Raw genomic sequence first — 21,710 nt, 5'->3', positions numbered from 1 at the left:
CCAGAATCTCAGTGTTTAACAGTCTTTCTGTAGTGCCTTGTCTGCAAATTGACATCTCCTCTTTACTGCCTACCACACAGGGGGTCCGGGTTCGATTCCCGGCAGGAGACTGGGTCTTGTGCGTCTTTCATCATCATTTTCATCATCATTGACTCGCAAGTCGCCAAAGTTGCGTCAACTAAAAAGGCCTAGCAATACGGCGGCCGAACTCCCCCGAAAGGGGCCTCCCGGCCAACAATGCCATCCGATCATTTCTTTTTCTTTTTTTAATCCTTTCCATAAATAGAAGTGTATTTTCAATACCTTTCACCAAGGGACACCGGTAAAAGGATAGAAGGGAAGTTCCCACAACCCTTCTCACTGCCATAGCCACGTTTTTAATGAAGCTATAAAGTTAAAATAGACTTTATACATGTTGATATTAACATTACTACACTTCATTCAAATCTACTAAAGGGCAACATACAGTTGATCAAAGAGCCATATTAGAAAAAAACATTTGTAATTGTGAGAGGCATTCATTTACAGCAAATTGCAAAAAACAAAAGAGATCTCAATTTTCAATGCATTTCTATTCCATAAATTGTTTTCAGACTATAAAACAGGTGTATCACTGAATTTGACTCATTGAGACCCACACTTGTGCTCTGGTATTTGCAACTGAATTATTCATGGATATGTCTATAAGCAAAATAAATTTTACTGACAGATATTTATTACCTATGAAGATACAAGAGCACTTTCAAAATCACATAGTCATTAAGAAGTGCATACAAATACCAACATGTTCTGTGATTCCATGGAAATGAAAAGAGGAAATGGTATTGAAAAACTGAATCTAATGATGGTTCAACTGTGACAAATAGAACCAATGCAAGATATTTTTGAAAATGATATTATTTTGTCATAATCATGGTACTTCACTCGGCGGAAAATAATCTGATGGTGTAAATTTTTAACAGCTACTTTGTTTCCATATTGGCACAAGAGGTACAATTCTTGATCACCTAAGGATATATTAAGCAAAATTTAAATATACATATCACAGAGCGCAGAACAACCTCATCATCATTTGTGACACTAAAAACCAAAAACGTTTTGTAAATGACATCAATGACAACTAAGCATTTTCGTTACTGGCTGATAAGGCTGCTGACAGTGGCAAAGAGCAGCTGTCTCTTGGAATACATTAAAGATGTTGACATTGCCTGTAAACAAAAGAAGAATTTCTAAAGTTTTATTGGGCCTGATAATTGGATTTAGGTACTATTACAGATGTTATTCTGCCATTCACTGAAAATATGTGCTTGGAGATGACTGATCATATTGGCTTAGCGTGTGACGGGTGTTTCTTAAATGGAGGTACTGTTACAGGTTTTCAACATACGATCACAGATAAATTCTCAAAAGCTATGTATTTTCATTGCGCTTTCCACCAGTTGAGCCAATTAACAGTAACATCACTAACGCATCAGAAATTAGAAGCACAATTTAAATGATGAAATCAAACAATGGAAAATCCAGAATGGAATGTAACAATACTATGAAAAGGGTAGTAGCTAATCACCATACAGCGGAGATGCTGAGTTGCAGACAGGCGTAACAAAAAGACTGTCAGAAAGTGAGCTATTGGCCAACAAGGCCTTCTTTGACAATAGACAATGCGCACATGCAACTCACACACACATGACCACAGTCTCTGGCTGCTGAGGCTAGACTGTGATTCTGTGTGTGTGTGTGTGTGTGTGTGTGTGTGTGTGTGTGTGTGTGTGTGTGTGAGTGGGCGCGTGCGCACATGTTGTCTACTTTCGATGAAGATCTTGTTGGCCAAAAGCTCACTTTCTGACAGTCTTTTTGTTATGCTTATCTGCAACTCTGCATCCCAGTATAGGGTAAATTTAAATGATGATGTACATAAAATATTTTCTGCAAAAGAACTCTTAGAAAGGAGCAGCTTGAAACCATGGTGTTTTGCAAAGGAACTCTTAGAAAGTTGAAACCATGTTGCCTAACAAGATGGCTTGAAACCATGTAAATGTTTTCTACAAGTTTTATAATTATCAAGGAAGCCCCAAGCAGCCTTTCTACTGATTATGGGGTGAAGGAAGAAACATTTTCACAAGCTTTCCAGTTAGATGTTGCATCATCATGTGTAACATTCATCATATGTCTGAAAATCATACAAAGCTATTGTTATGATCTACAGCCAGTTGTGGATTTTTACTTGCATTCTGTACTCCAGGGTGTAAAATATTTCAGCAGACGGCAGCTGGTATGTTTTGTGAAGAAGCAAGAGAGAACAACAATTGCACTAATAACATATACTGCCAGAAGGTCGTTTAATGCCCTCAACAGAGTGCACTTACTCAAGAGTAAAATTTATGTTTATTCAATGCTCATGCAGGAAGAACAAAAAAGGTCAGTTTGGAAGATTTAGCCATAGATTAGTAAAAAAGAGTGAAAACATTCAGTCTACTTTTTATGAAAATCCTGGGTATCGTGGTGTATTTATAATTCTCCATCAGAATGTTCTCCACAACTTGATTCCAACTGCATATTTTATAGCTCATTTTTAACTTCTACTCATTTAATGAGCACAAAATTTTAATTGATTCCATTCAATATTAATGCAGTGTAGTGTCTGAGACACATTCGCTTCGGTGTAAATGAGGTGTTACACTAGTTCACGCGCGTTCACTGTAGTACGAACCAAGCTTTATAACATGGAAATGATACAATATGATGATTTTTACTTGGCTAGGGGATACAGTCAAAATATAAATGGCTCTGAGCACTATGGGACTTAACATCTGAGGTCATCAGTCCCCTAGAACTTAGAACTACTTAAACCTAACTAACCTAAGGACATTACACACATCCACGCCCGAGGCAGGATTCGAACCTGCGACCGTAGCGGTCGTGCGGTTCCAGACTGAAGCGCCTAGAACCGCTTTGCCACACTGAGTCAAAATATACTTTTTAATTGAAATCATTGCCTCAATTTCTGCTGTGGAGATATTTTCAAGTTCAAAATCACAATTAAGACTGCTCCTTAAACTGTGCTGTTTATGAAATATTATAACATAAAGCCTTTCACTTTTTTATCCATGTGTTTCATAGGTTTCTATTACCTTGCACTTGAAAATGGCTCTACAGCTGAAATTGCAATATTGAAATAAATCAAAAAATAAATAAATAAGTAAATGTCAAATGGCAGCAATGATTTCATTCGTAAGTATCATATGGCTTCTGAGTGCAGGAAGCCCAGTTGCTGTGTTGTATCTACATGTAAGTTTTAAAATTTAGACAGTATCAAGTGCGTAAGACTCTTTTATTAGTTCTTAATCGTAATTAATGTATTCATTCATCTGAATCCAAAATCCACTTCCATAATCTTTCTTCATCTCTGACGGGAAATCTGAACATTTTTATTCAGGACTTTTCATCTGCTCCTTCCACAGTTAATACACTCACAGGCACTCAGCATGATGACTCAATCCTCTAGCACTATTCAGATAGAGCTGTCCTTCATAGTGCCAGCCAATGGAAAGTGACTTGGGGCTGCTTGCGGCTCGGCAAGGTTGCCACAAATGTAACCGAACAGTCTCTTTCTTATGCGATCTGGGTCGCTACCCTCCACAAGACCACATCACTTGGTGATGTTGTGGGTATGTAATGTGGTAAGTAAACTTTATAAGTGGAGCAGAGGTAAATAGCAAACCTTTACAGTGACAGTAAGGTCTGCAAATGGGAAAATCCACAAACATAAGTAGCTCCCACAAAGGGTAGATTGTTATAGTCCAGTTCCAGGAAATAAACATAACGGACACAGCGAAGTTGGTCAGCTGTTACCGTGGTACTGTCATGATCATCTGTGGAAAGCAGTTGGAATATGGTGAAACTACAAGTAGGTGACAAAGTGTTTAACATGGAGGACAGAGGTTTGCCCACTTTGTAAAGCAAGATGGGCAACAATCTGTGGCAGATTGGATGTCACAGTACAATGACAATGCAGGCACAAATGTTTCAGAGCATGCCATTCAGCGCACACTGCTGAACATGGGGTTATGCACCAGACGACCCACACGTCTTCCCATGCTGAACTAATCACATTGTCAATTATGACTGCAGTGAGTATAGAATTGCTGAGAATGAACTGTGTATCAATGGAAACATGCTGCCTGTTGCATGAATCACATTTCTTGTTACACCGGGTCGCCGGTCATTTCTCAACACTCTATCATCTACACGAACAGCTGCTCAAAACATGCACTGTGCCAAGGATGCAGGCTGAAGGAGGTAGCATTATTCCCTAGGCTTCCATTGGACCCTTGGTGCTAATCAGAGGCATCATGACAGCTATGGATAACTCTCTTTCATGCTTTATGTCTTCCACATCAATGATAGCTTCCTCCAGCAGGATAAATACCCCTGTCACAAGTACGGAATCATGCTACAGAGGTTTGACATGCACGACAGTGAACTCATGTTGATGTGTGGGCCGCCAATTCACCTTGTCTGATACTGATGGAATGCACCTGGGATATTATTCGGCACCAGCTATGCGCACACAAACCATAGGACCCGTAGGACCATAATTTACATGGAATTGCATTATTTGTGCATAGACATCTGGTGCCAAATACCTGCGGAAACCTACCAAAAAATTGTCAAATCAATGCTATGCAGAATCGTTGCTGTATTGTGCTCAAAAGGTAGACCACCCTGCTATTGTATATAAACACACTATTTCTGCCATCGTCAATTATTCTGCTACCCAAAACGAATAACTAACCTACAACTTTTAGTTTCTCATTTCTTAATCTAATTCCCTCACCACTGACCAATTTGATTCAACTTATGCCCCATCGCCTTCTTTTCAAACATTATACCATTCCATTAATTGCGTTGCTGTCTCTGAAAGAATTGCTAGGTCGTCCACTAACCTCAAAGTTTTAATTTATTCTCCCTGAACTTTCAATCACTTTCCAAATTTCTTCTTTGTTTCCTTTACTGCTAGTTCAATATATAGATCAAATAACATCAGCGATGCACTACAACCCTTTCTCTCTCCCTTCTCAATTATTGCTTCCCTATTGCTTGGTTTTAATTTAGGTCTTTCAGTACTCTGTCAAATTCTTCTCACACTATCGTATCTCCCATCTCATCTTCATTTAGTTCCTCTTTACTTTCTATAAATTGCCTCCAAGCACATTTCCCTCATATAGCCCTTCTATATATTCCTTCCACTTCCCCCCCCCCCCCCCTCCCCCCCCCTTTTTTTTTACTTGCTATCTGAGCTCTTGATATTTATAGAGCAGTTTCTCTTCTCTCCAAAGGTGTTTTTAATGTTCCTATAGGTTGAATCCATCAAAGCCCTAGTCATGAATTATTCTACAGTCTCACATTTGTCGTTTAACCATTATTGCTTGGACATTTTGCACTTTCTGTCACTCTCATTTTTAGATATCTGTATTACTTTTCATCCACTTCATTTGCTGCATTTTTATATTTTCTCCTTTCACCAAAAATATTCAATACCTCCGGTGTCACTCAAGGATTTCACTAGTTCTTGTCTTTTTGCCTATTTGATCATTCACCATTTCATCTCTCAAAGTTACCCATTTGTCTTCTTTTGTATTCCTTTCCCCTGTTTCAGTCAATCACTGCCCAATGCACCCTCTGGAACTCTCAAAACTTCTGCTTCTTTCAATTTATACAAGTCCCATCATCTTAATTTCCTACCTTTCTACATTTTCTTTCGTTTTAATCTGTAGCTCATAACCAATAAATTATGGCCAGACTGTTCCCGGAAACATCTTGCAGTTTAAAATGTGCATTCAAAATATTTGGCTCATCATTCTATATAATGTATCAGAAAACTTCTAGTGCCTCCAAATTTCTTCCAGATATAAAACCTTTCATGAAAGAAAATCACACAGTATAATATCTGCAACTGTGCACCACATACACGTTGTGATTTTGGTGTATGGGGGCAAACTGCAGGAAATGATCCATGAGAGGATAGGTAGCAGAAAAAGTCATATGGGCATGTGGCCAGAAGTGCGTTCCAAGGGAGGTACACCATCTCGAAAGTGGAGATAAAAGATCTCTGAGAGTGTAGGTTTCAATTATTGAAAGCATACACACCAGATACGTGGGAATGTTCTACTTGTACTACGGTTTTCGATCCACACTCAAGAGGCATTAATGTTGTCCATGATGGCACTGCACTCACACGTTGGTACTAGGTGACATCCACTTGAAGACTGTTGCCGACTCACTCAGGTGTGGACGTGGGTCAGGTTCTGCAGCACTGTGTACCAACCAAGAACAGATCAACAAGGTCTTTACATACAGACAGGCGAACGACAGAGGGAAGAAGTCAGTATGATTGTTTGCAACAATATTTCTCCATCTGTGAGAGACAGACTCATTCATAGGAATGCGTAACCATGACAGGTGGCTGCACTCACTATGTACACGACTTGGAGGAGGAGGAGATTAGTGTTTAATGTCCTATCAACAAGGTCAAGATGGAGAGCAAGCTTGGATTAGGGAAGGAAATCGGCTCTGCCCTATCAAAGGAATCATCCCAGCTTTGGAGGACAAGGCTACCTTTATGAAGTTTGGATATTGTCAACCTTCACAACACCCACATTAGGGCTACACAGAATCCCCACTGTATGGTGGCAGTAAATCAACACCAGTTGAGCCTCACTATGTGGGCAAGGATTACTGGCGACCGCTTCAAGGACCGATCATCCATACATAATGCCTCACTGACGTGGCATATCTCTGCGCTTTCTGCAGAGCGCCCTGTGCTCCCTGCGCCTTGGGTGGTATAAACGACGATGTGGCTATGTGCTGGTACTACAGCTCACTTTGCCATTTCCATGCAGAGGCTTCTTAATATCTACACTGGCTCACAGACTGGATGAGGTAGTCCGATCACCTGGTCACCAAATATCAACCCTTTTTATATTTCTTCCTGTGGAGACACCTGGACGAAGTTGTGTGAGGGGCCATCCCAAATGTGCAGACACTAGAACAGTGCATTCACATTGCCTATGATGCCATTCAGTTGGAGGATGGCACGTCTGAACATGTGCATGAATCACTGTTGCGTCATGTTCTTGTATGCTTAGAGGACCATGCGGCCATTTTGAACACATTGTCACAGGATGTTGTACATTGCATTGTGCTATACAGGCACACTGTGTATTTCCTGCCATACATTTACATGACCTTTCACACTCCATATCCCCTCAGGGATTGTTTCCTGCAATCTATCCCCATTTTGCAAAATCATCCTTTGTAAGACATTTACATCAACTGATAGTAATTGACTGTTCTGTGTGTCATTCCCTTATTGCCTATTTTCAGGTACCAAAAAGTTGTGGTCTGAAAGAATCAAACAATGTAAAATCAAGGATGGAATGTAACAATATTATGAAAAGGAAAGTTGCTATTCACCATATACCGGCTATTCACTATATACCGGAGATACTGAGTCACGATAGACACACCAAAAATACTGTCACAGAATAAGCTTTTGGGAGGATAATTACAGTCTGTGAAGGCTTCAGTGAGACCCTCCAAACCTTGTACAAAAACAATCTCCCAGGGCTTATCTTTCCAGTCTCCCACCACCTCCCAAAGTCTCATCATCCGGCCACAGAGGAGCATTCCCCTCATAACTCAGTACCACCCAGGACTGGTGCAACTGAATTACATTCTCCATCAGGGTTTTGACTACCCCTCATCATGCCTTGAAATGAGGAATGTCCTGCCCACTATCCTTCTCACCCCTCCCACAGTGGTATTGCGCCGTCCACCGAACCTACACAATATACCCATCCACCCCTACATAATGCCTGCTACCAACCCCTTACCTCATGGCTCATATCCCTACAATACACCTAGATGCAAGACCCGTCCCGTACATCCTCCCACCACTTCCTACTCTAGTCCTGTCACAAACATTATCTATTCCATCAAAGGCAGGGCTACCTGAGAAAGCAGTCACGTGATCTACAAGCTAAGCTGCAACCACTTTGTTGCATTCTATGTGGGCATGACAACCAACAAGCTGTCTGTCCACATGAATGGCCACTGACAAACTGTGGCCAAGGAACAAGTAGACCACCCTGTTGCTGAGCACACTGCCCAACATGACACGCTTCATTTCAATGACTGCTTCACAGCCTGTGCCATATGGATACTGCCCACCAACACCAGCTTTTCTGAATTGTGCAGATGGGAACTCTCCCTGCAATGTATCCTACGTTCCCGAAACCCTCCTGGCCTCAACCTTCATTAGTCATTGTCCTCACCCATCCAACCCCTTTCCTGTTTACATTCCAGGATTACACAGTCCTCATTCCACCAACACACCCAGTCTTTTTTCTTCTCTGCTTTTCTGTTAAACCCCCTCACCCCTCCACACACACCTCTCCCCTGCCCTCTGTCTAACCTCCTGACTGCACATAGCTGACCTACTCTCTCTTTCTCCACCTTGTCCCTGCACGCTCCCCAGTAGCACTTTCAGTGTCCCTCACTTCTACCCTGCTATCCCTCCCCCTTCCGCACCCCATCCTCCTTACACACACACACACACACACACACACACACACACACACACACACACACACGTGCCACTCCCATCATGCACTGCTGCCGCTGCTCGCAGTGTGGCTTCAGCTGCCCGAGATCGCAGTCATGTCTTGTGTGTGTGTGTGTGTGTGTGTGTGTGTGTGTGTGTGTGTGTGTGTCGCCTATTTTTTGACAAAAGCCTTGTTGGCCGAAAACTTATTTTGTCACAGTCTTTTTGTTGTGCCTATCGCGACTCAGATTGGTTGGTTGGTTGGTTTTAGGGAAGGAGACCAAACAGCGCGGTCATCGGTCTCATCGGATTAGGGAGGGATGGGGAAGGAAGTCGGCCGTGCCCTTTCAGAGGAACCATCCCGGCATTTGCCTGTAGCGATTTAGGGAAATCACGGAAAACCTAAATCAGGATGGCCGGACGCGGGATTGAACCGTCATCCTCCCGAATGCGAGTCCAGTGTCTAACCACTGCGCCACCTCGCTCGGTCGCGACTCAGAGTCTCCACTATATAGTGAGTAGCAACTTTCCTTTTCATAATATTGTTACAGTCTGAAAGAATTATAGATGTGGAACTGTCTTCTTTCAAGATGTGCAACCTTGTCCCAAAAGAGTTCACAGTCACATGTCTGCAGATTTATCTTAGTTTTTAAAGCAGCTACATAACAAAATCACTAACACAACAGAAATGTTTATTTTCTTACTATTTTGATGTCTGTGACTCTTAATATCATTTATCTCTAACACTGCAATACTCCACTTAACACTAGTTTTAGTCCTTGAACTAATGCTCACTCAATTCATATCTTGAGCTTTACCCTTGGAAGATTTATTTTAAGAAAATCAGAAAAGAAATCTCAGATCTTTGCTGACTGAACACGAGCTAAAGCACCTCCTGAGTTCAAGGCCAAATGCAACAATCTATTTAATCTGTCAAGTTATTTCATTACAGCAAACACAATGGTGTAAAATGAACTTTTCATTCTGATTAATGCTCGACACTTGTTAACATAATTACAATTTTAAAATGTTTATTTTCTGTGCTTTTAGTTCAATAAGTAATGCAATACTTTTATGAAAGCAAGATGATTTTATTCAGGATTCCAGTGCCTCATATTATTCCCCACTCTTTTGGGTACACAACCCTATTTTTCAACATAATCATCACTCAATGTGATGGGCTTATGCCACCTTACTGAGAGGGTCTGTATGCACACATGGTACCACTCTACTGGTTGACATCAGAGCCAACGTCTTGCTCCACCAATAACCTCCCCATCATCCATGCACTGCTTCCCACAGAGTGATCCTTCAATGGGCCACACAGATGGAAGTTGGCAGATTGGTTATCTGGACAAGGAAGAACAGCCTAATGATGTTTTGTGATCTCCCGGATGCACAGGCTTATGTCATGTCTTGTGTTGTCAAGGAGGAGGAGTCTGTTTGCATTTCTGGGGTGATGAATAAGTGACAGTGTTTCTTCAATTTCCTAAGGGCAGCACAGTACACTTCTGAGTTGATTGTTGCACGAGTCCCAGAAGACTGTTGCCATGACTTTATCAAACGACGGTGTGGCTTTTTGAAAATTTTCTTTGGAGGAGAGGTGATGTAGCGCCACTCTATTGATTGTCGTTTTGTTTCCGGTTCAAAGTGATGAAACCATGTGTTTTACATGTTCGACAAAAAACTGTCACAATCAGCCTTGTAATGCACATGCAATTATGTACAGATGGTCCTTCATAGTTCTTTTATAATATTCCATCAGGTGGCGAGGAACCCAGTGGGCACACATGTACGAGTACCTCAACTGGTGGACAAGTGTATCAGCATGACTAACAGAGGTATCCACTTGTGCATAATTTATTTATTTATTTATTTATTTATTTATTAACATTACAGTGTGACCCACCACTTTTGTAGCTATAGTGGGTTGTTTACTACTACAAACTAGACAATTTTCAGATTTTTAGTAGTTTTCTAGTTTTTTTATATAATTAAATTGTTAATTAAAAACAAAACAAAAAACACAATGTACAAATGGAAAAATTGGCTATATTCTTAAGAAGAAAAAATACATGAAAGGGAAGATTCAGATAGCAAAAGAAAGATCTCTTTACCTAGCTATTTCAAGTGTGTGTGTGTGTGTGTGTGTGTGTGTGTGTGTGTGTGTGTGTGTAGGGGGGGGGGGGGGGGGGATCTTCGAGCCCGTCTCACCTGAATTAGCATATTCTATTATGGTTACTACTACATGTATGTACTTTGTAATATTAACTCTTAAGTGATCTGTGTATAAGGAAGGTATGACAGTACTCTTTATTACTACAATTGCTTCCTCCAATTAACTGTGCCATAAGCATGAGAGGAGTCTCGGGAGATGACCTCGAGCCTCGTCTTCCCGAAGGGCACGTCTTATCCATGTTGTGCGCTTGTGTTTGTGTATTTACGTCTTATTATATTGCATATGTATGTTTATGCGCAATTTTATAAAGTTCACTGTTTTACAGTTTGCATCTTACACATTTCACAAATTTGTTGTTTATTTATATTACTAATTTGTTTCTAAATTCCATGTTTGTATTACTTGTAGTGTTGTTGCAGTAGTATGTTATGCTACTACCCTCTATATGTATCTAGTAACTTGGAGTGTTCATGTCATCACCTGTGTGTATATGTTCATCTGTTTCCATATTGGTGTTTATTGTCCCATGCATCATGTTCTGGTGTAGGGTGTGTTTTGGGTTGTGATCTTGTATATGCTTGTTGCTGCTACTACTAAGTCTTGCATAACACTTTTGATATTTCATCAGTGGTGCAGTTAAGCACGTTCCAGTTATCAGGGTCTCTTAAAGCTTGACTTACATCTTCAATTTCTGATGTCAGCCTTATGTATGTGAGCATGCCACATTTTGGTGTTGTGTGTTCGGGGGATCCATGTTGCCCATATACACACATATCACTCTGGCTAAGGCCAAAGCAGGGCAGGTGTGTAGGGTAAGAGGCCTGGATTGTCAGGAAGCATACCATAACATGACTTAGGTCAACACGTCTGAGCCTCAACTGTTTCTGGATGTCCCAGAAGGAGGAGAAAACCTGACAGTCCTTGTCAAATATTTCCCATTTTTTTTGCCACGTCTCTACCTTCCAGAGATTTAATTGTTGTTCTTCTGTAATATGCTCATGCTCCCTTGTTATCTCATATACCTTACACAGTCTTCCCCTTTTAAGCCAGTATGCTGCTGCTCTGTGTCTAATGGTTATGTCAATAGGGTATGTTTCCAGTACAATGCATATGACTTCTGCAGATGTAGTACCAAATGCCCCTGACATTCTGAGCAATACACCTCTTTGTCCACACCTCACAATGGTTTTTTGGGTCACAAGTGAAAATTGATGTGCCCAGGTATTTCCTGTGAAACACACAGATTCATACAGAGCTGTATGATACATTCACAATGTCTGCTATGGTAGTCTGTAGTGAGTTGAGTTTAGCATGGGGTATTTTTCTTGTGTGTACTGTATTATTTCCAGTGCACAATTAACTGCACCATCTATCGAACTTTTTGGTCTAAAACTATACTGATATGGACTAATGCTGAAGAGTGTCCTGTGTGAATGTAGTTGATTACACAGGAGCCTCTCCTGCACCTGAGCCAACGTGCTCAAGGGGCAGATGAGCCTGAGTCTCTGGGTCTGTTGAGTTCCAATCCTCTGATTTTTTAAAATTACTATGTTCGTTGTTTTTCACATGGCAGGGGCCCTAATTTGAGTAGTGCTTCATTCAGTAACTCTTAGAAAGAAGGTGACCAGTGCAACAGCATTTTCTAGTGATTCTGGGTGGATGCCATCTGGGCTGAGAGTGATCTTATTCCTAATTGTCTTATTGCTAAGGCTATCGCTTCTTGGGCAAATGGGGCAGTAAGGGGCCATTTGTGTAGATGTCCTCCATTTGTCTTTGTAAAGTTGTGTGATGTTGCTTGTCATTCGCCTTTTTGTCATCAGGGAGAAGCTCGTTCAGTAGCTACTCTGTTGTACATTTCCAGCCTCTTGTAGTAGTGCCATCTGTGCACCTAGAGTTGACAGTACTGTCGGCGTCTTAACCTTATCTGTTAGAAGTTTAAATGGTACCTCCCATGTATTATTTTGGAGCTGAATTTTGACAAAATCGTTCCAGTGATCCTGTCTGGTCTTGTATAATTTGTTTTAATATTTTTGCTTTGCATCATGGTGTAGTTCCAGTCTTAGCTCCCTCTCTCGTGCTGTTTTTGATTTTTTGTAATGTATTCTTTTGTCTCTAGTGCCTTTCCTTAGTTCTGTTAACTCAGTGGACCAGGGCAGTTTCAAGTTCGGTGCACAATTAGTCTCTGGGATAGCTAATTGTTCTACTTTTTGAAGCAGGTCCATCAGAATGTGACCTTTGTATAGCTACCACCAACTGTATGGACAGAAAATTTTTCAACTATGTTCTTTAATTTTTGCCAGTCAGCTTCGTTTAGAAGAAGACGTCATTTTTGTAGATGTGAAGTTTCTGTGTTTGTGTCTGTTTGTATGAGTATGGTATTGTGGTCACTGTGTGTAAAATTTTCTAGTACTTTCCATTTGCTGATTAACGTTATAGACTGTTGTATCTGCTAGTGAGATGTCAATATTGCTGGATCCTCCTGCACTGTTGCAGTATGTAGGTGACTGTCCTGCTTTGTTTGGAACAAAGAGGCTATATTCATTTATTATGTCAACTAACATTTGCCCCCAGTGCCTGCTCTGTTTGCGTGCAATAGAGTCGACCGTGCTTGATGTCACTAAATATAAGTAATCTTTTGTCCACAGAAAATTGTGCTATATCTCTTATTTGGTCACTAAAAGGCTCTATGTCATATGAATACTGTGGATACATGGATGTGATAATCCAAGATTCTCATTCATGCATAATTTCAGCTGTGGCTACATGTTCAGAACAAAGTTGTGTTATTTTTGCACTACGTAATTTATGTTCCCTATTATAATTGCATTTTGGGTCCCAGTAATTGTTATGAGATGTTTGGGAAAGCCTGAACTCTCCCGCCATGAATACATGGCCCTTGGAGACAGATTACATCTGCCTGTACTCCGTTCAGAAGTCTACCCAGTTCCACTCCAACTGAAGTGCTCCTTTCGTAGTTTAGTTGTAAAATTTTCACAGCACGGGGAATCTAGTAAAGGCATAGCTCTTAGGTGTTGTCTCTTTAGGGTCGTAATAAATGCAACCATGTGCCCTGACTAAGTCCTTATAAACTTTATCTATGTTTAAACCTCCATCTCTTCATGCACATGCTTGTCCTAAGAGTCTGTAGAGCTCATGGTGGTTGGTTGTCAGGTGCCCTAACCAAAATATCTTTCTGTCAGTCTGCTCTGTTGTAGGGAAAGATATTTTTGGCCCTTCCTCGTGATTGATGTGTATCACCAGATGCAGAAAAGTCTAGAAAATTTCCCCATTTTCTAATCTACTTGTGTGTAAGTTAATCTCCAAATTATCATAATCAATTACATTATTATTGTGTTGTTTGGGGTTTCTGTGTGTGTCCTATGAAACATCCTGACATTTCTCTTCCTCTATTGTTTGTGTACACTGGGAATCGTGTGTGGATGAAGTATTTTTAACTTATTATCAGGTAGATTGTATTTAGCATTGGACTTTCAGTATCTCTGTTTTTGGAATTTTGTTTGCCTATCTTGAGGTTATTTGGCAACCGAGTGTTTTCTTTGTGGCTATTTCCCTGTGTGTCTGTGCTGTGTGTTCTGCCACCATATTAAAAACGTACGGACTCTATGTATGATCTGCATTTGCTACAGTCATAGTCAGAATGTAATTTTAATGATGTGTTTTGACATAGTGAACTGTTAACAAGTGTTGTATCTTTTTGTGTTTCTTCTACTGGTGTGTCAATACATCTTCCTGTTCATTGTTTTTTTGGTGTTGTGAGATGAATATGTGTTGATATCACTGAGTTGCCCAAGGGCATCCTTTTGTGTTTGTTTTCTGATTGTTTTGTATCATTCCCCACTACACTTGTAGAAAACATCCTCTTCCAGCACTTCCACTCGTAGCAGAAGTCCAGTCTGGAAGATTGCCCACTGGAATATCTCGTGTTTTATCTGCCTTCCTACATTGTAGCCAACGGCTCCCTGCACACATGTTGTCTACGTAATCATTAATGTTAAAATATCTTTGCTGTATTATGTCACACATTTGCAGCAAGGTAAGATCTTTCGTTTCGAGAACTGTTAATTGTGCTGTACACACGTTGTCGCCAAGCGACTGCACACTGCCAATCCCACATTTTAGTTGATGGAGACTTATGTTTGTGCTTGGATGTGTTGTTTCTTTGCATACCTATACTGTATTTAAGGATGGCTTCAGTGTTGTATTTGTACTACATGTTAATGAACATTGTCGGTAATGTCATATTCGGTGCACACTATATGCCTCTTGTGCAACTGCTTGTAGGCAGGAGAGTCAGCTTCCCTGCCTTATCACATGTCCTGTTTCTGTATTTGCATGAGATACATCAAACTATTGTTTTCTCTTGGCATTCTGACTTCTTGTGGCCTGGCTTCGCACATTATCCACAGACTGGTTCTTTATCACAATGTTTTGGTGGGTGACCTAGGCCCCAGCAATTGAAGTATTTCTGAACGGCCACAAAATCTTTGATGAATAAGGACTCAAACTGAATACAAACTCTTTCCCTTTGCAGCACTACAAAACAAACCCTTTGAGTGACTTCCAGGGCGCTATTAACTGTTCGTTTACCTTTTGGGCCTGTTTTGAACTTCTGGCTAGATATGCTGGAATTGGTGGTTGTGTGGGCATGAGGTGTTCTTGCATGTGTGTGTTGATGGTGTGTGTGTCTCTTTTACTGATGAAGGCTGTGGATAAAAGCTTTATGTAAGTGTCTTTAACTGTGCCTGTCTGCGACATGACATGTCTTCTTTGCAGTAAATAGCAATCTATCTTTTGCTACATTGTTTATTTTGACTTCCTCATAGAACTCTTCCTTAGACTTATGTCCACTTAAGTTGATCTCATATAGTCCCTCCAGTAAGTCCTGATCAGTTAAGAGTAGTTGCGACCTGATATACTGCAAGGAGAGGTCAGGATATCCTTGGCTCTTCACATCTAATATCTTTTAGTTTGGCTATCTTTTCTACGATTTTTCTTTTGTCTGCTTGTGTTTTTGTTTCTAAGATGACTGTGTTTGCTATCTTGTGTGGGATTTATTGTTTTAGCAATTGTTCCATGTAAGGCCTTGGGATCTGAATTGTTTTCTGAGTTGATGAAGAGAACACTCAACTGTTTTGATTTGGTTTGCTGTATGCATTCTTCAACTCTGCTATTTGGTTTTGAAGCCTGAGCAAGCAGCTGCAACTGCTGCAAACGACAGTGGAGTTCACTTGATTTCTGTTCTTAACCTTTGATTTTCTGATTTGAGATCTGCTATTTCTGATTTCAGACAGTGAATTCTTTCCAGGGCATCTGGTGCATTGGCGTTATCTAATCCTTTACACAAATGCTCATTTTCTTTACTTAATCCCTCATTTTGCCCTTCTAATTTTGTTTGAGTAATGACAAGTGCCATTTTTCACTGTTGCTCATATTAACTGTTAAGGTTCTTTTATGTCTCAGTTCGTTCGGAAGTTCCGATTTGAAGCTCAGTTGTGCAGTGTGTTGTTTGACTGTGATCTGTCAATCACCTCGAATAAGTGTGTCAGAACATTCCAACACTGCAGGAGAGACAGCTGTGTGTGGCGGGCCAGCACATGGGAGATTGGACAGGTTTGTGCAACCTCGTTGGGACGAAGACTAATGCCTCAACCAATGGCTCGCCATGATTTTGTTCACCACTAGGTTTCCACAAACATTCTGCAAGTGCCTATGAATATATCCAATGCTCTGGTTTTCTGCCGAAAGAAACTCAATTGTATTCTCTGCTTGAACGCACTTCCATTATGTATGCCATTCTGAAGGCTATGTATACTGCCTCCATCTGTCTGAACATCATCATGGAACTACAGGGGATGAAGTGGGAATATTCCTAGATTTCACATTTTTTTCAACCAAAATTGGCAGCAGGGGCAAAAACAAAAGTATTGCATTACTTATTGAACACCTCTTGTATGCATAACTAATAAACAGAATATGGCACAGAAAATGTGCATTTACCTAACAACTGCTGGTTCAAAGACTCCAGCAATTTCCCTGTCAAACATAAAAAACAAGTCTTGCTTTCTTCATCCAATTGAAAATCTCTTCTTGAAAGTTTTGGATTCTTTCACCTTCAGACAAAGCATTTGTGGCTGTTTCTATCTTTCATTCTCTTTATTTACATCCCTAATCAACCATCTTCAGCTGATTTCTCCATCTTGTGGATTCTTTCTCTGCAAATCACCAATTTTAACACTTATAGCTCTTAATTTCTGATCAATTAACTTCCATCAGCAAAGCAATAACAAACAGAATTTTCAGTACGGATATAATGACACACCAGTTGTGAATAGTTTTAGTACATTATTGATTCACAACACGAACTGATTTTTGAAGCACTATCACTGTTTAGCATTCATTTCCTAAAGTGCCCCTTAATTATTCTTGTAGTGACTTAAGAGTTATTCTTTTCTCCGTCTATGGGAGTATTTTTCAACATCCATTCCCTCTATTCTTTTTCATAAAGCTCTGGAGATGGTGTCCTTCAGCTTTCAAAAACAAAAGATTCACATTAGACACTTTCCGTTGTTACTAGCTTTGCAGAATTTGCAAAAGGACACAGTGGGAATCTGAGTTTGAATTTCAATCCACTACACAATTTAATTTAATTTGCACTATATAATAAACACAATCTACACACTCTATAGAGAAAGATGATTCATTACATTACTACAGTCAAGTAATAGCATGCATTACTACGGTCAAGTACTACCATTTCTTTCCAGCATCTTAACGACATTATATCTGCAAAAAAGTAAGTCTATTTCAGAGATGTTTTCTAAAAAAATAAAAGCAGTTTGACAGAAATTGGGAAAAAAATGAAAATTTACTTACTTTGCATTACTAATCAGTTTAAGAGATTTTGCCCAATATTTTACGAATACAATAATTAGTCGTATTCGTTCATCCAGGCACAGCACCCAACGCAACTGGCGACTAGATCTAGGACCTTCAGGGTCATTTATAACCAAATTGCACAAAATGTGAGTAGACCTATGGAGGAATCTTATCACAGGTTCACTTGCATCTGGTATTTCACCAATATTTGCAAACTTGTACGGAAAATTCAGCAAAAGTTTGCGAATGTTAGTAACAGATTCTTTACTCCCCAGCAGTGACACACTTCTTCCTAAAACAACAGCAGAAACAACAAATTCAAAAAACACTTCACACAGGATATTATGAAATGTTCATAACTAACTACATTAAGTCATATAATGAGAGCTGTCTGACCTTGAATAACTCTGTTTAGAGCCATCCAATTTCAATGTTCCATATGAACACTCATTACAATTTTGTGAAATGTCAATGGATTTCTTTCCCTAAATCCCTTCAACCGTATATATATATTTAAAAAATAAAATTAATGTTTTGGCAATAATTTTTCAAATATTTTCTTTGTTAACTTTACAGAGTCAGTTATTTTTTACTTGTACTTCTACTTCTCCACTAAAATTTAAACCTCTCATACTGATACTGCCCCCCCCCCCCCCCCCCCACACACACACACGCGCAAACATATGCATAGGAGAGGAGGGAAGAGGGATCTGAGTAAGAGTATTAATTTCAGGATTTCTGCAATCATAAGTACTGTACCAGTAATGAAACAATTTGGCAACAAACTCACGACGTGGTCCGTCGCATATTGATATGTCAATGGCATCTCCTGGTAGCGTTAACCCCGTCACTGCAGAACCAAATAACTCAGCTCGACAATCTGGAAACAGCTTTGCAAGATGCTGCTCCAAGTCTTCCACAATTGTTGCCACCTAGAAGTGATAGAAAATAAACCTAAGATAGTTTGCACAATGATGCATACAAAAATTTAGTATGTCTAAAACAAAGTTGAATTCTATGCAGGTGTAAGTGTGGAACTATATTATGATCTTTCAGAAGCTGGTTGTTGTTTTCATTATCTACAACAGAGGTTTGAAACATTTTTGGTTCAATGCTCCCTTAGTACATCAATTTTTTTCAATAGCACCCTTAATCAAATCACTTGTCTACCTAATGCAATTGAAATGCACAACTGAGGTGGTTAGGTTAGTTTTACAAATAACGTAATAAACTAAACACTATTTTAAATTCACATACAAAATACTGTAAAGATTTATCATTGACATAATTACTGGGATGGGTGTCCTTGTTGTTCACTAGACAATTTCTTAAAATTGGAATCAACCTAGATATTACTATCACCAGTTCCTGTTCAACAGTAAATTTTGCACAATATTTACTCTTTATTATAGGGAGCACCAAAATGCAGTTTCACACAAGTTGGGTGTTGCAAATTTAATTAATTTTTATTGAGCCTTATCACTGAACAGTGGAACATCTTTTATTGTTATCCAAAATTAATGAAGCTCCCGCTGCTAAATTTTGTCTTCAATTAACTGTCTCAAGAAAACTTAGTAAGATTTTCCTCCTCCAAAATGGTACATTCAAATGGAGTGCTGGCTCTAAACACATTCTGAATCCATGCAAATTTCATCAATACCGTATGTCTGGAGGTGTTTTTTCGGACAATTTGTGACAAGTGATCTTCAAAAATATGTTTTATATTGCAAGATAAATAAATTTAATTGGAGATTTCAAACTGGCACAACATGGAAAAACATTCTTTCCAATGCTGAAATCTTTTTGGTTAATTTTAAAATGTGCTTGTTTCCTAAGAATTCACACACATCACAGAAATACACTAGTTTCACCAAAAATTCTGTTTTTGCAACATGTTTAGCATATTTGTGTTTTCCTTCTTCAAGGAAAGTATACACTTGTTGCTCTAATTGGAATGTCATACACAGGTAAGCTAAACACAGGAATGGGGCAAATGTTTCCATTACACACCTATTTGTTATCATGTAAATCAGAATCACACATGGCATCTATCTTATGATGTATTGCAAACATAAGTCAATAGATTTCATTCATCTTCTCTGCAGAAGGTACCATTGCAGAAGGTGTCCGATGGAATATTTTTGTGGCACCCCTTCAGCACAGCTACGGCATCCCGAGGTGCCAAGTAGGACAATTTGGGAACTACTGATCTACAGCACTCCTAATCACATCTTTTCTCAAAATTCTACTAATCCTGTGCAGTTGTGGGGAAATGCTCTGCTGAGAAGAACCTGCCTGCCATTCAGCTGTCTGAAGTCTAAGTCAAAGTCATTAATGTAAGAGGCCAATAAAATTCGTCCTACTTCAGATTTCTAAGTCCAGCAATTGGTATGGTCTGGCAACACTGGAAGTATCTGGGTGTTGTCTTCTGCTCGAACTATTACAGTGCTGTTTCTGGTCATGATCTTATGATAAATGTCACTTAAAGGAGACACCAAATCATAAGCCCACATATGCTTACTCATTTATTTTTTTAATCACATTTTGGCTTTCTGCTAAAAGTATCAGTCTCATGGAACTTCAAAGATAATTTGATTCACTTTCTAACCCAGTGGCAGTTGTGACATTTCTGAATGTTGTTTAAAAAATAGAGTTGAAAGTGAAAACATGTCTGACATTTGCGACATATTGTTCACTTTGGAATTAAACCTGGTGAGGGGACAGGTTTACTTAATGCCCACAAGAAAAAGAATCATTTATTGTTGTTAACTTTAATAAACAACATACTTTCTAAACAGGTACCTATATGTAAGTAGGATCCAGGACTTGAAAATATCTTTTAGAACAATCTTAGCAATGTTGTTGTTGTTGTTGTTGTTGTTGCTGTTGTCTTCAGTCCTGAGAGTGGTTTGATGCAGCTCTCCATGCTACTCTATCCTGTGCAAGCTTCTTCATCTCCCAGTACCTACTGCAACCTACATCCTTCTGAATCTGCTTGCTGTACTCATCTCTTGGTCTCCCTCTACGATTTTTACCCTCCACACTGCCCTCCAATGCTAAATTGGTGATCCCTTGATGCCTCAGAACATGTCCCACCAATCGATCCCTTCTTCTAGTCAAGTTGTGCCACAAACTTCTCTTCTCCCCCATCCTATTCAATCCCTCCTCATTAGTTACGTGATCTACCTACCTAATCTTCAGCATTCTTCTGTAGCACCACATTTCAAAAGCTTCTATTCTCTTCCTTTCCAAACTATTTATCGTCCATGTTTCACTTCCATACATGGCTACACTCCATACAAATACTTTCAGAAATGACTTCCTGACACTTAAATCTATACTCGATGTTAACAAATTTCTCTTCTTCAGAAACGCTTTCCTTGCCATTGCCAGTCTACATTTTATATCCTCTCTACTTCGACCATCATCAGTTATTTTGCTCCCCAAATAGCAAAACTCCTTCACTACTTTAAGCAATACCAGTTAATTTTCCATGATATGTATGCCAAGGAGTAATACTTTACGAGCACCACAAAAAAATTCAATAAAATGTTAATTTTGTTAATTGTTGTTGATTTTTATTCACAATATACTATTTAAAAATACGTTGATCTGTAAGAAATGTCCTGAGCCCGAAAATATGAATATGACATTTGTCAAGAAGAGTCGAATCCACTACTAATACTTAAATTTTTGGGTTAAGTTTTACTGAAAAATTTAAAACAATTGTGGAATCTGGTGGAAGAAATCATTAAAAACAATAAATATTATTTTCAAAATCTTAAAATTTAAGTACATGACTAGATTCAATATTCTGAAAAGGCGGGTGTAATGTATCACCCCACCCCACCCCCTGGTATTGCACGGGTTAATGGAAGGCTGAAGACAGAGAAAAAAGCTTGAAACATCTGTGTTGTTAGTGGGACAAGTGCTACCACACAAACCACACTGGAAAAGGATTTTCTTGTTTTAAGAAATCATTTAGGAAACCTCCGTAACTAACACATATGAGTATTTAACGATCATGCA

General features: G+C 39.5%; 1 protein-coding gene across 5 annotated transcripts in view; it reads right to left on the bottom strand.

Annotated features, from left to right (window-relative positions):
* The window catches only part of LOC124798196 (speckle targeted PIP5K1A-regulated poly(A) polymerase-like), a 178,280-nt gene that overhangs the window by 92,520 nt on the left and 64,050 nt on the right, over window positions 1–21,710 (bottom strand). For all 5 annotated transcript variants that reach the window (XM_047261496.1, XM_047261495.1, XM_047261499.1 and 2 more), the window contains 2 exons: window positions 18,472–18,613; window positions 17,679–17,973 (listed from right to left, as the gene is read on the bottom strand). In XM_047261496.1, coding sequence (XP_047117452.1) covers window positions 17,679–17,973; window positions 18,472–18,613 — 437 coding nt within the window. The remainder of the gene's footprint in view (window positions 1–17,678; window positions 17,974–18,471; window positions 18,614–21,710) is intronic.

The sequence above is a fragment of the Schistocerca piceifrons genome, chromosome 5 (assembly GCF_021461385.2).
Source record: "Schistocerca piceifrons isolate TAMUIC-IGC-003096 chromosome 5, iqSchPice1.1, whole genome shotgun sequence".
NCBI lineage: Eukaryota > Metazoa > Arthropoda > Insecta > Orthoptera > Acrididae > Schistocerca > Schistocerca piceifrons.
Note: the sequence above shows the minus strand (reverse complement) of the source record. Positions and strands in the feature narration are given on the sequence as shown.